Genomic DNA, 14,839 nt, shown 5'->3' with positions numbered 1-14,839 from the left:
ACAGTGACACATCCAACAAACACAACGCACCGTACATCCACACAGTACAGCTGGTGTACAAGACAGAGGAGGTCGAAGAGGCAGTGTGAGTGTGATGGTGTTGACTGTAGCAATAATAAGCCGGTCAGTTCCTCCCTTGCTGTTGTTAGAAGTTAAGTCAAGGTGGGGTTTTTCTTTTGCAGGGACTTATGTCATGCAAGTTCAAATCTGTGTGTGTGAAATCCACAGACTGTTTATAAAAGAGTTCGTAGCTTCAGTTCTGAAAAATGGTTCTGATCCGGAAGTGTCTTCAGCTGCAATACCAGCGAGTGCCACTAGAGGTCGGCTCCAAAAAGCCTCCGGCTCCATAGACTCCCATTCAACTTCTCTCATCAAATCCAAAGTGAATAAAATGTGTCCATCAGTTATCTCGGTGTTGTTAGATAAAGTCACTCCTTCTTATTAGTTTTCTGGAGGTCCATCTGAAAATAATCCCTCATTCATTAGAAAAGAAGATTCAAGAAGACCTGTTTTTGGGGGCGTGTCTGTTTGATTGACAGGCCTGTGGTGCAGTCAGGTTACAGCTATCGGTGGGCGGGACGTAGTATCGTCAGGTTTCCGATCAGATCGGTCAGATCCACCGCTGGCTCCTCCCCCAGCTCGTCCAAATATGGTCACTTCCTGCTCCGAACCGCTCCGAACTAGCAAAGATGGTGACGGACAGAATCTGAACTGGAGGATTCATAACGTTCATAAACCAATGATGACATCACTGATGGTTGATGACATCACTGATGGTTACCACTTGGTTAATTCATATAAACTGCTCATGTTTTATCAAGCTCGCATGACTTTTTCTGGTTTTGTCATTAAATTTCGAATAGATTCTGTTGTTATGACTCCTCTGTTGTGCAACTTTTATACTGTATGATAGCAACAAAAAAAAAATTATGGTTTAATCATAGAAGTGAAAAAGCCTCAAACTCATAACTGCCCCATGATCAATCATCATGTTTGATTTTTATTAGAACAAAATGTCTAAAGATCCTGGCTGCCTCAATTAAACAGGATAATGTGTTGATGAAACGTGCATCAGGTTCACTGTTCACACCTGTGTCTTGTTATAATGTTCATCTTTTTTAATCCTCAGCTCTCTTGTTCTCCAACCGACACACCTTTTTTCCACAGGGACTGATTTCAGGCTCCAGACTGACTCACTCCTCACATTTTGCAATTATTTCATGAATCAATGCTTAATTCATATGTTGCATTACTGAACGAGGAGACACAGTTAAGAACATTAGAAACTGTTTTGTAGAAGGAGAATACCAGACATGTTTGTTTTATTTTTCCTAAGAGGTATGTTAATTGTCTTTTGCTGAACATCTGTCTGTTTGCACTTTGTTCCACATTAAACATGATTTACTTGATGTCATATAAGTCTCTCTAGTCTAAATTGAGATCATATCTGATGGTACGATACAAAACTAATGCAGTCTGGAGCCCTGAAATCTGATTACATAAACACGTTTTTTTTTTTTTTTTTTTGTCCAGAGAAGGGATTCCTAAAATAATAGCATTAATATTATATGTACTATTTTACTATTTGCAGTAGTTTTTTTGTGCCTCTCCATGAAGTGTTTCCTCCCAGAAAGGTATTTTATTTCAATAACCTGAACTCTGTTGTATCAATCCTTTATTTTGTATGTCACATTTCTCTTCTGTTTTTCAGAGTCCAGCAGTGGGCGTCAGTCTTCGCTGTTCAGCTCCGAGATTTAACCGTCAAATACTCCGGCTCTCTGCTGCTGCAGAAGGTAAATAAACTCAAAATATATGATATATATATATATATTCTATGCGCTGTAGGTTTTCTGGTCACATCAAACCTTAAAGTTTGACTCATTCCAGGAGGTCTTCTATTAAAAAAGGGAAAAGTTCAAGAGGATTACAGTGGATATAAAAAGTCAATGCAATCCTGTTAAAACAGGACTTTATTACATACAACATATACATATACAACATGATAGAACATACAGCATTCATTCAGACGTTGCAATGATGGAAATACATGCCAGTTCATTTATTAAGGAAATTTATCAAGCCACATATTTAGTGAAAAAGTCATTCTCTCCCTATCTTGAATATTATTCACGATATCTATCCAGACTTTGTTGGAAGTTCAGTCTGTAGAACAGGGAAGTGTTCACGAGGATAAAAATACAGGAAGCCAAGATAAAGTATGTCAGATGTTTTGTGGTTAAAGTGCAACCGATACAAAAAAGTTAAAACAATCAAAAAACATTCAGGTGAAAAAAATAAAAATCTAAACTTTACTAAAAATCTGTTTGCACACCCATTTTTTCTTATTGAGGATGTGGCATCAAACTATCACAGTCAATCTCAAGTTATGTAGGACTCGGTGTACATTTTGCATCAATTAAAAGGTTCAGCTGCTCCGACTGGATGAAACTGGTAACTTCTTGGTTGTTAACTTCCACAGAAGCCACATTACAAACTGTTTTCAAAGCACGAGTTGTTGTTTAGATTCATTGATCAGGAGGAAAATCAATCGTTGAAATGTGGGTTTTTTTGGGCAGAATTTTCCTTTAAATGTCAAAGCAGAATCACTGATGTGGATTAGTGTCACTGTGATGCCTCTGATGATAATCTTTTTTTTTTACTGATGGAAGGGAAACTAACGAAGAGCAGCTGAGCCTCAAACTCGTCCAAAACTCTGCAGACTGGTTAAACTGGCAACAAACAGCGATGGGGATTGTTTGTGTTTGTTTGGATGTGCATTTGTGTGTGTTAGTGAATGAGCCCATGTGTGTGTGTGTGTGTGTGTGTGTGTGTGTGTGTGTGTGTGTGTGTGTGTGTGTGTGTGTGTGTGTGTTTGTGTTTACTAGGACACACACAGGGATCACGGTAATGCCCAGATTGAGGACCGAGCCCTCTTTACCGGCGTCAGGATTTGTGGCCTGGTCTGATTTTAGACATTCATCCATTTATCTGTCAGATTTAGATTTGTCAGAGGCGGTCGGCAGCTCGTCTGCTTCCAAACACACGGCCACCTCCTGAATTTAGAACAAAACATGCGCCAGGAAAGGAACTAATCCGCCACCCGGATGAATCGTGAGCAGTCCTGTATGAATTTGTTTGGTAGCTCTTTAAAAAACAGGCTTCACTCCTCCTGAAATTAATGAAATTTAAAGCAGTTTTTCTCACATATATCTGCCTGCTTTTGGTACGTCACAGAGTAAAGCAAAGAAAGTGTGAAAAAAAAACACTTCTTCTACAAAGATTATTTTAAAATGGCCTTGACAGATTTGTTGACACCCCAGAAAGAGAAGATCAAGACCTAAATTAGACACAAGCATGTTAAAGTTATTGTAGAAATAATTGGGTTATCGTGAGATTTTAAATGAACCGTTTTCTTTAATCCGTATCACACCTGTCTCCAATATTATAATCAGTCATTCAGGCTCCATTTAAATGAGCCAGAGAAAGAACATCAGGAAGAAAATGATACACGATCACGTTCCAAGCAGCTTTATGTTCCTGTGACTGCAGTCAGAAACATTATGAACAGGTTTATGTTCAGCTGCAGGAGGAAAATTGAGCCCAGATTGAACAGACGAACGTTGGTAACAGTAGACAGAGAAGTAGATGCAAGCTGAACTTCAAGGTCTCAGTACATCAGGGTCTGATTGCAGCATTCGTTGCTTTTTTTTAGTGCAGTGGGCTTCAGGGAAGTTGATGCAGGAGGACAGAAAAAACAAATGGAAATATTGACAAGCTGCAAGGCTGTTTGGAGAACTAATTTTGGACAGATGAGACAAAACTGGACATTTTCCTTGGTTCCTTGTCTTCCATTACCTCCATCGTTGTGTTCAATCTGGCATCAATGTTCCTCCTGCAGCTGCATCCAGCTAATAATAATAATAATAATAATAATATTTACAGCTGTTGCCACAGGAATACCAAACTGCTTGGAGATGGTCTTAAAGCCTTCACCTTGTTTTTTGTATAATGTTCTTTCTGATCTTTACTCTATGACGTACAAAAGGCACAAAGGGTACACGAGAAAATTACTTTTAATTGCATTACTTTTCAGGAGAATTTAAGCACCTTTTTAATGAGCTGTTAAGGGTAACAACCGGGACCCCATTTAAACTGACAAATGGTTGTAGTTCATTAACATTTATTCAGTACATACTTGATGATGAACCAAAATGAATGCTCTTTTGTGAGGAAACATGCTGCACGTTGCAACACTGTCAGTTTCAGGTAGAGCTGAATGACACTAAGAAATAACTGCAACTCAAGGTTTTTTTTGTTTTTTATTGAAAGATGCCATCCTCCTCTAAACTGTCCAAATATTACTGGATTAAATGCATCATATTGAGATAATAAAAAGTCATTTTTCTGCAGTTATGACACTGTAAACAAAACTACTCAAATATATCAACTGCTTAAGCTGCTCCTTTTCCAGTGGTTGTGCATCAGCCAGGACTTTCACAGGTTGGATCAAGTGTAGGTGTGTCATATTAAGTAGGCTCCAACTTTTATTAAAAGGCCAGACACCTGTACATTTTTAATTCTTATATATTGGCACAAAATACAAGCCAGGAAGATGAATTAAAGCCTCGTTCCAGGTATTCTTCTCTGTGAATGCAGGTCCGAGACAAGGGACGTCCACGGAGGTTGCACTAAATGTTTGGCTCTGCTCATGTATCTGTGGGCTGTTTGATCTAATTGGAATTAATGAATCACTTAATGAAGTGATTCAGAGAGTAACCCGACTGGGCCTCGTACTCAGATGGATGATCCACATCAAGCTTCTTGATCCAGAGAAAGTTGACCTGATATCTAAACGGGACACAGCTGGCCGTGTCCCCCCAAATACTGAGAAAATACCAATCTGTCCCCCCAATATACAGTAAACAAGACAATACATTAAAAAGAATCTCCTTTTATGAACACTGTCAACAGATCTGTCACTTGTTATTTCCCGTTTATTTTCATTTATTTCCGGTTGTTAATGAAAACATAACCCATTAATCTGCCAACTAATCTGCCATTCGTTAATGAACAGCATTATTTAACCGCATCCTCTTCAGCCCTAGCCAGTGCAACAGATCCTCTTTCTGGGATCTGAAAAGTGCATGAAGACAAAGTTCTGTTATTCTTCAAGCCAGCGGTTCAAAACCTGTTTTTATTTCTCCTCAGAAACTGAAGGATGTGGAGTCCATCATTAAGATCGTGGAGGTGGACGGAGGCGACCTGGTGAAGGATTACTCCGACGAAATCGAACGCATGTTGGGAAGTAAGATGAAGTCGGTGAAGGTGAGGATGAACGTCATCAAAGGCTATCGAAGACGTATTAAACCCAAACAATCATTTTAAAAATAACATGGCGCCGTATGCTGATGCTGCTGTTGATATTTCCTCAGTAGCAGATCAGGACATCCTTTCACGCTTAATAATGCAACACAGAATATCAGTGCATGTTGTTATAATTTACAGCATTTTATCACAGTGAACAAAAATGATAATATATCAATTATTTGCATGATAGCCAACAAATATTCAGCAAAATTATCACTTAAAGGAATAGTTCAATATTTTTCTGTATAGTAGCTAAATGGGAAGATTGATATTAATCATCTGTAAAGTATAATGCTGGAGACGAGCGGTCTCACGTCTGTGGACCAGAAGAAAGAGACACACAACGGTGTGTCACTTCCTGTCAGAAAGTGTCATTATGAAATTAAAATTATTCCTTTAAGTGGATTAATCTCAGGGACCTATTTTTGTCCAGATTAGCGCAGCACAAGTGCAGGTGTGGTCAACTTGTCTGGTATCTTTTGTGAAATTTGTGGGATTTTTGGTCACAACTCTGGCACAGTGGTGAAGTAGGAGGAGCTAATAATTAGAAGGTGTTTTCACAGCCAGTCCACATTCCCTTTAAAACCGCCTGGGTTTTAAAGCACTCCTTGTTATTTTCTAATGGCTGAGTAAGGACCAGCCAAACTTTACGGAGTAGACTGACGTACTGGTTCGGGAGGTTCAGGCTCGTAATCACCACATTTATGGTACCAGGAGTCGGAAAGAGGAGTTTAATATTATAAACAATTGGTGTTGGGAGAAGCGCTGCCCGGTGCAGGGAGAGGTTCAACGATAGCAGACGAAGAACCAAACTAAAACTTTCATCTTGTTGATGCTGAATGCTAAAAGTGAACAAAGAACATCTAATATCATGAAAGCAGGTGCTGGAACCAAGTTGAGCAGAAGTAAATGATTCACACTTAAAGCTAAATGCAATTCGTTTATTAACAACACTGATGAAGGCAACGCTGCTGTGGTAATAAATACACTGCATCGGAAACTTGAATTAACTCTCCGATCATTAATGAAGTAACCTGTACTGCCATGTGTACATTCCTTTAATCGTTTGTGTGTAAATGACACACCGGATTAAACTGGATGAAATGGTACCAAAGGCTTTTGAACTGTTGCCCCTTCATGTGTGATTTAATTGCATTTAATTTGTAGTTAATCCGACTGTTTTTATGTTTTATAGCTGAGGTCGGCTGCTGTGTTGTGACGCCAGATTCACAACCAATTCAACAGACAAGAGTCAGCTTTATTTTTTATGATTCAGTGATTCAGAAGGTTACATTGAAAAAAAAATCTTGAATTAATTATTTATGTAAGTGGGATTAAATATGTAGAACATCCATCAAACCGGTCTGTGGGATTTTGGATCGTTCTGTTCATGTGAGCTCAGACCTGGTTTTCCCTGAAACACAAGTTCTCCTCAAAGTTGACACTAAAATTGCCACGTTGCTACAAATCAGCCCGAGCGTGGAATAAAAGACGTTACGTGTCCGGGTCTGCGCTGCCCCAAGTATGAAAATACTGATTGTTTGTTGTTGTTTGTATTTTCACTCCCACGTCACACAGATTTATTATCATTTTTTTCCCAACTTTGTTGTTCTGTGTTTGTGTGGTCTGAGTCTTGTTTATTTATCTATTTTTTTTTTTTTTTTTTTCCTATTTCTTGTATCAGAGGTTAGCCGAGTCGGCAGAGGACGCCGACTTGTACCACGAATTCAACGCTTCATTGCAGGTTAGTGCTCTTCTTTAGTCCTGACGGATAAACTGCTACAGTTATCGTTTCACATCTTCCGTCGGTCTCAGCTGTGCTTTTTGCCGATGCTGACGTTACCACGGCGACTGTGTGAACAGCAGGCCGGTCGGCGGTGGACGCCGCAGCAGATTGGAGCTTTAAAGCTTCAGCTGACACCTGAAATTAGATTAGATCAAACTTCACTGATCCTGAGAGAAAAGTAGGTCGACACCACAACATCGAAACCGTATACTGAAAATAAATACTGTGAAGTATCGAGGACAGCGCGTTTTTTCAGAATATCAGAACAGGATTAGGATGGATTTGTGTTGTGAATAGCTTTAAGTAAATGTTGTTTGGAGAGCAACAACAGTCGTGTTTATAACAGCAGATTCAAAACTTTAAATTAAATCATGTCTCTGTGGAGCAAATAAACATTGAAATAAAAAAGAATGAAGGACAGAAATTAGCCTGCAGCTAAGTTTAAAAGAAACAGGACAATCTAAGGAAAACAGTTAGATCACATATAGAAAGCTTTTGTTTTAGCTTATTCATAACAATGTGCTTTAGTTGCAAACAACTAAGATCTGCCAAAAAAGTTTGTTTTGGTTTTTTTGAAAAAAGTTGCTGTTTTTTGCAAAAAAAAGTTGCGATAGGAGTCTGAAGAGTCAGTAAATCCTCTGAATAAACAACATGGTTTAACTAGCATGCTGTGGTTGTGTAGAACATATCACTGCATGCAAAGCTGATGAATAGCTTACTTTTCTTTTGTTATGCTTTTTGAACCGATGGTTTGATACTTATTAGGTTTTTTATCTTCTGTTGCCGACTCGTACGTTATGTTGCACTTCATTTGCTTCACTGTCCGTCACGTCCTCTCTGCTGAGATCAAACACTGCCAGAGGAGCAGGAAGGCTGCAGCACCTCCAGCTCCAGTCTGCTGCTCCCAGTGGACAAAGTGACGTCATCATTGGTTAACAGCTTGCAGGGGAACAACTGTCAATCAGTTCAGGACACATGTTTGCATGCTGAGTGTGAATGCAAATTATTAGTCTTTATTAAGAAGGAGAGTTGAGACTTGAGATTATGTTTATTTATATTATGCCAACAACAATATCTCTTTCCAACCTCAACCACCTTTTGTTTCCTGAACCTGCAGACTGTTTACAAAGTTGACAAAGTTGTCACCTTCCTTCAATTCTACAAAAGTGAAGTCAAAATACTGCAGAAATGGACGGAGCTTGTTGGACTGATGATATTATTTGCTCCTCCTCCTGCCCAATACCCTCATTGTTTTCTTGATCAGATTGATGGATTGAGCTCATAGCTTGCTGGTGTAACGACCTGGCTGTAAACTTTTTTTTAGTATTAATTTCCTAATTAAATTAGCTCTTAAAACTAAACTTAACAAAAAAACTACACATCCCCAAAATCTCTAATAATAATGCTCAGTTCAGTTTATTGGTATTAAACAAACAACAAATCCCAAATCATGGTGGCATACAACGTTTTGAAGCATCAAACAGCAAAAAAACCAACAAAAAAAACATCTAGAATAATGAACACTAACAAATATAAGAACTTCAACTTCAAATGACAAATTGGTGAAATCTAAAATTCACTTTTACTCAAAGAAACTCTTTATTTCATGTCTGTCTCTGTCAGTTCGATTACTACAACTCTATGATGATCAACACGATGGACGAGGACGGGAACTACGCGCCGCTGGGCGGAGAGTTTGCTCTGGAAGAGAACGAGCATTTCAACAAACTGCTGGTGAACACGCAGCAGAGCAACATCCAGGTTCCCACCAACGTCTACAACAGAGGTCGGCGAGGCTTCACCTTCAGCAGCAGCTGTGTCTGTGCTGTAAAAACGCTCTTCGTCACCACGTCTGTTCGCTCTGTGCAGATCCCAACATCCTCAACGCCATCTACAACTCCGAGGCGTTAAACGACATCTTCATCGGTAACTTCCAGAAGGACCCCACGCTCACCTGGCAGTTCTTCGGCAGCTCCACCGGCTTCTTCAGGATCTACCCCGGTCAGTTTAACATTAATGTCATGAAGGACAGAGGAGATGGATTTTTTTTTAGTTTTTTTTTTTTTTTGGTCCAGCTGAAATTAAATCACAGCACACAAATCGGCTCTGTAAATGATATATCTTTTATATTTATATTCCTCTTTGTTAGGAATAAGCCTTGAGATGTACCATCGCTCAAAAACAAACCAAGACATCCAGCAAAGGAAACAAAAAAGTTACAGCATGCTAATCAACAATACCGAACTCAAACAAAAACAAACAAACACACAGACGATAATACACGTGAAATAATTAGGCACCCAGAAACAGGAAAAGATACTCCACATACTCCAAGATGATGTAGATCAAATATTTATAGGTAAGTTAATCCAATCGGTGTGAACGGACAGCCAATAACAAATCTGCATCGTTTATTAAAAGATATGTCAAGTGGAAGAAGATTTGTTTTGGGTGCAACCTAATGAATAATGTCAACATAATCCCAAATTGGTAAAAAAGCTTCTTTCTGACACTAAATGAAAAAAACATTCTGGATAAGAGGAAGAGCACTAATAGCATAATTCATTTTTTTCAGGATTTTGTCAATATAGCATTTGAATGAAAGTTCAGAGTCAAGAGATATTTGATATCTTTTGGTTTCATGTCTTTGCATTAACCATTTAATTCTTCTTTAGTGTGCGTGTGGATGGAGAATTTGTTCTTATTCAGACAATAATGAGTTAAATTTGAAGTGGTGATGACACCATTCAAGCAGAAAGTTACACTAACAGTTAAACAGTGACACATCACAAGAACCACATATGATTCATAGAAAGCAGAGAAGTAAGTTCTTTATGGATAATTATGGGCTGCGTTCAAAATCAGTCTGTTCTGTTGTAATAAGCAGCAGAATGTTATTTTGGAACCTGATGTTGACTTAGTTTCAGTCAAATTTGATTAATTTGATTTTTGGTAGTTTTCGTCACTAAAGGTTTAAAACCTTTGAGTCAAATTTTCTTCTGATATCTTCAATTAATTTTTTGTTTTTTTGAAATTTTTTAATAAGTTTGCGAGTACAGCCGTCGCCGTCTTTGTGTACAGTTACTACTGTCAGAGGTGATTATTTTTTCATTGAGAGGTTAATGAAAAGGCTCAGTTTACTCATTCACACACACACACACACACACACACACTGCAGTGATACAACAGACGGACTCCCTTCAGTAAATCCCGTCGAATAACATCATTTCCAAACTCTGTCTGTTCGTCCTGCTGACTCAGCATTCAGCGTCTGATGGTTGTAGATAATAAGTACAGTACGGAAATGTGCAAACAAATACAACTGATGTTTTGTGACTATAAAATGATTAGAATCCCACCAGAGTTTAATATAGTTTATAGTTATTGTCACTCCCCAAATAAACATAATATCCGTGTTTCTGTATTCCTGAGTCAGTTTTGTGGATTGATCCGTGTTACATGTTTTACATGTAAATTCCACATCAACCTTCCTGAGTCATTGATATTATCAGATAAGACGTCTGTTCACGGACTCCATGTGTTCTTCATCAGGTATTAAATGGACTCCGGATGCCAACGGTGTGGCCACCTTCGACTGCAGGAACAGAAACTGGTGAGTCGGCTCTCCTCACCTGGTCTCATATGGAACAACGATTGTGGGTGTTTGTCAAGTTTCTAGCGGGAAACTTACAAACTGCGAATGTTTTCTGATCTGGTAAATGGACAACAAGGTTTAGAAAACTGAAGGCTCTTTTTTAAGCTTTGGCTGTGATAGTTTTAGGAAAAGGAGTTTGTTGTGAGACAGAGAATCTTTCATGGGTCCAGAGTTTCTCATTACTTTGCTATTTAGAAACAAGTTTCATTATTCACAACCACAAGAGGTCACTTCTCTGCATGGGCTGTTTTGAAAACTGGCATAATTCCCTAATGAAGACTTATTTTATTCTCCAGAGGAAAGCAGAGCTGCATTTCAGCTGTTTTTTGTTGGTACTTTCTTTTTCTTGTGGGAAAAAGAAAAGTTCCCAAAATGATGAAGACTTGTTGAGTCACTAGCTTTCACAGTTAAACACCAACACTAAGGACTTAACTTATTACATATTTGATGTTGGGGTACTGTGTTGTAGGAAATTTTTCTTATCTTCTTGTTGTATATTTTGCCTATATCACAACAGGAAGTAGTACAATACAACAAGGGAGGAAATCCCGTTGAAGCGCTGAGTTTCTCTTTAAAGCCGTCTTGACTGGGCCGTGTGCTGGCTGAGCAGTGGCCAGCCGGAGTCCTGATCCTCTGCAAAAGACGATAAGCTGCTCCTTAGCTGGGTCACTGCAGCCCACATGGCACCATATGTGGCTGTTCATGCATTTCTGAATAATACCAGCAAAGCACATATGTCCCTGAACGCCTCATCATGCCGCATTACTGCAGCTGAGCGGCCAGAGCTGCTGAATGCATCTGCAGGGAGACATTGTCAGACTGATGAATTTATAATACTTTATAATATAAAGACTTGTTAACTTTAGTAATTAGTATTGTTTGTATTACACCTCATGTTTTAATCACAGTTTTCATCTCAAAAAACATTTCTACCATTTTAATTTGGAGTATGAAGATGTATTTTTGATCATATTAAAAAAATATTCTAAAGTCAAGGTTGATTTGATTTGATATATTTTGCACAAATTAAAAAAAATATTATGTGCAGTGCAGAGGCAAAAAACCTGATAATGTTAAAAGTTCACAGTTATAGGAAACAGAAAGTTTTCAAGCAGACATAATATTTCCATATAAAAATAATGAAAACAAATAACAACAAAATGTATAACAACCACAGCAAAAACAATGAAGTCAATATGAAAGCAAAGAGATATGAGTACGGTGATGGATGAGAGTTTAACAACGTCCACCTCATCCCACAGGTGAAGGGAGCCTGCTCAGGTGACGAAAAATAAATTAAAAGACGTATGTATACTGGGTTTTTTAATTATTATTTAAAAGGACAATACTGAATACAATTTCTGTTAAAATGCTGGGGTTAGTTTGCTAGTTACAAAAAAAATTACGTAACACAGCAAAGCATTTGTTTCGAACGGTGCGTGAAGCCTTCCGCCAGCAGTTCAATATATAATTCACAGCTTCAGGATCTTTGCCAATAATTGTCCTGTCGGGTTTTATTTCTGACATCCTGATGTGAATCTAAACATCGCCTCAGTTTCCTCCACTTCCTGTTCACAGGTACATCCAGGCAGCTACGTCTCCAAAGGACATCATCATCATGGTGGACATCAGCGGCAGCATGAAGGGGCTGAAGATGACCATCGCAAAACACACCATCAACACCATCCTGGACACGCTGGGAGAGAACGACTTCGTCAACGTCATTGCTGTGAGACACTTTCAGACCATCTCAGCACGCGGCGTCATGTTGCTTCGTTACTCACAGCAGAGTTTGAGGTGGAACTTAAGTTTCTGCCTCCGCCATTAAGGTGCAGTTTACATCCGGAGGAGCTTTCAGACCAAACAGCTTTTGCACCACCCGATAGGAGTTCTGGAATAATGTAAGCGTCTTCGTGACATTCAACAACCAAAAAAACATGCCTTGCCTATCAGACTAATGGACCGTTCCATTAGTCTGATAGGTAAGGCATGTTTTTTTATATAACACATTTCAACAACAAAGCAATTCAAAGTGCTTCACATAAAACCATTAAAAGCATCAAAACATGAGGCAAAAGAAAAGAAACAATTAAGAACATTGATTGAAACATTAAAAACAGTCATTAAAACTTTAAACAAGCTAAAGATAGAATCAAAGTTACAGAAATACAATACAGGAGACAAATACAGAAATGCAAGAAATTGATCAACATCCTTGAATCTGGTTCAATTGAAGGCAGCAAACAGAAAAGTCTTCAATGTTGATTTGAAGCAGCTGAGAGTCTCAGCAGACCTGCAGCTTTCTGGGAGTTTGTTCCAGATATGAGGAACATAGAAACTGAACGCTGCTTCTCTGGCGACAGGAAGTAGACCTCTAATCCTCAATATAGTCTTCAGGTGATAGCAGGCTGATTTTGTAATTGTCTTGATATGTGTGTTCAGATTGAGGTCTGAATCCATAACTACAGATTTCTGGCTCAGTTTGTGGTTTTGAACATCAGAGAATGAAGCTGAGCGCTGACTTTCAATCGTTCATCTTTGGCCCCCAAAAAAATGACTTCTGTTTTATCTTCGTTTAATTGAAGAACATTTTGGCACATCCAGTTGTTGATTAGTTCAATGCATTTACAACCCTTGTATGGGATTATAGTCCCCTGGCGATATAGTTATGTAGATTTGTGTGTCGTCTGCATATTTATGATAACACACTCTATTTCTTTCCATAATCTGAGCCAGTGGAAGCATGTAGATGTTGAACAGAAGAGGCCCCAGAATCGAACCTTAGGGAACACCACACTTCATTTTAGTGCGCTCTGATGTGAATTAGCTGCAGACACAAAGTATTCTCGGTTCTTCAAGTAGGATTCAAACCAGTTTAGTGCCGGAAAGTCCCACCCAGATTTTTAGTCTGTTTAGTAGTATGTCGTGGTCGACCGCGTCGATAAAGAGATAATTGGCACATCTACAGTTTGAAGACGCAGCCAGCTGTTCTGAAGTTACTGTGGACGGGGTCAGCAACAAAACCTATTTTAACCACCAAATCAAAGGCCCACATGAATATCAGTTTCAGTGTGTGCTGTGAATATTTTCACGGCTTACCTTGCCATCAGACATCTCGTTCCAACATGGAACTGCATCGTTGAACCAGCAGTGCCGTCGGTAGTTCAAATCTGTCCAGATTTGACTTGTCTGTCCAGACTCATATTTTTGACCACAAATGCATCCTTGCAAGCGAACGTTTGTGCCAAATTTTAAGGAATTCCCCCAAGGTGCTCCTGAGATATTGCCTTCACAAGAATGGGATGCACGAACGCACAACCTGAAAACATGATGGCCTTGACATGCTGCTGAAGGAAACGATTACTATTTTGGACACATTCAAGGCCAGAAAATCACACGTGAAACTTTTATGCCTCCAAAACGTGAGACTGTCACGCCGAGAGAGGCCAAAGCGTTGCCATCTCACGTTTTGCTGGAGTGGACGTGCGTGTCTATTTCACGCTTCGCTGTGATACTGGGTTGTTCTGTGTGTGAAGTGTTCGTGTCCTGCAATCGTTGTACTTCACATTTTGACGAGCAACTGAAAGGTTTCATATAATGAATATATCAATAATTGTATTCATTTCTGAGTTACCCCATTAACAAACACAATTATAAGTTAGTCTTTCCCGATGCACAGCTGGGCTCTCCCAGTGCTCTGTTACTGGTGGAGGGATTTGAACCAGCGACAGCCCTTTGCTCATGAACCTGCCCGTCCATGTGTGTCTCCTCTCGTCCACAGTACACCGACTACGTTCGTTACGTGGAGCCGTGCTTCAAAGGAACTCTGGTCCAGGCCGACTTGGACAACCGAGAGGTAACACCATTATCTGCTTTATGGGGGTTACAGAGCTGAGAGGCGTCTTAGCAGCCTCTACACACACACACACACACACACACACACACACACACACACACACACACACACACACACACACACACAGTAAAACCCTCAGTGCCATCATCAGATCTCTTGGCCTACTTCTTCAAAT

General features: G+C 39.3%; 1 protein-coding gene across 2 annotated transcripts in view; it reads left to right on the top strand.

The window, feature by feature from the left end:
* LOC138206719 (voltage-dependent calcium channel subunit alpha-2/delta-4-like) overlaps positions 1-14,839 on the top strand; it is a 71,015-nt gene that overhangs the window by 8,299 nt on the left and 47,877 nt on the right. For both annotated transcript variants that reach the window (XM_069163650.1, XM_069163649.1), the window contains exons 2-9: positions 1,712-1,793; positions 5,209-5,325; positions 7,052-7,111; positions 8,777-8,939; positions 9,023-9,154; positions 10,706-10,766; positions 12,387-12,537; positions 14,590-14,664. In XM_069163650.1, coding sequence (XP_069019751.1) covers positions 1,712-1,793; positions 5,209-5,325; positions 7,052-7,111; positions 8,777-8,939; positions 9,023-9,154; positions 10,706-10,766; positions 12,387-12,537; positions 14,590-14,664 — 841 coding nt within the window. The remainder of the gene's footprint in view (positions 1-1,711; positions 1,794-5,208; positions 5,326-7,051; positions 7,112-8,776; positions 8,940-9,022; positions 9,155-10,705; positions 10,767-12,386; positions 12,538-14,589; positions 14,665-14,839) is intronic.

This window comes from Embiotoca jacksoni, unplaced genomic scaffold, assembly GCF_022577435.1.
Source record: "Embiotoca jacksoni isolate LCO1_2020_lvr unplaced genomic scaffold, fEmbJac1.0.p SCAF_3, whole genome shotgun sequence".
NCBI lineage: Eukaryota > Metazoa > Chordata > Actinopteri > Embiotocidae > Embiotoca > Embiotoca jacksoni.
This window is presented reverse-complemented; position numbering and strand designations above follow the sequence as displayed.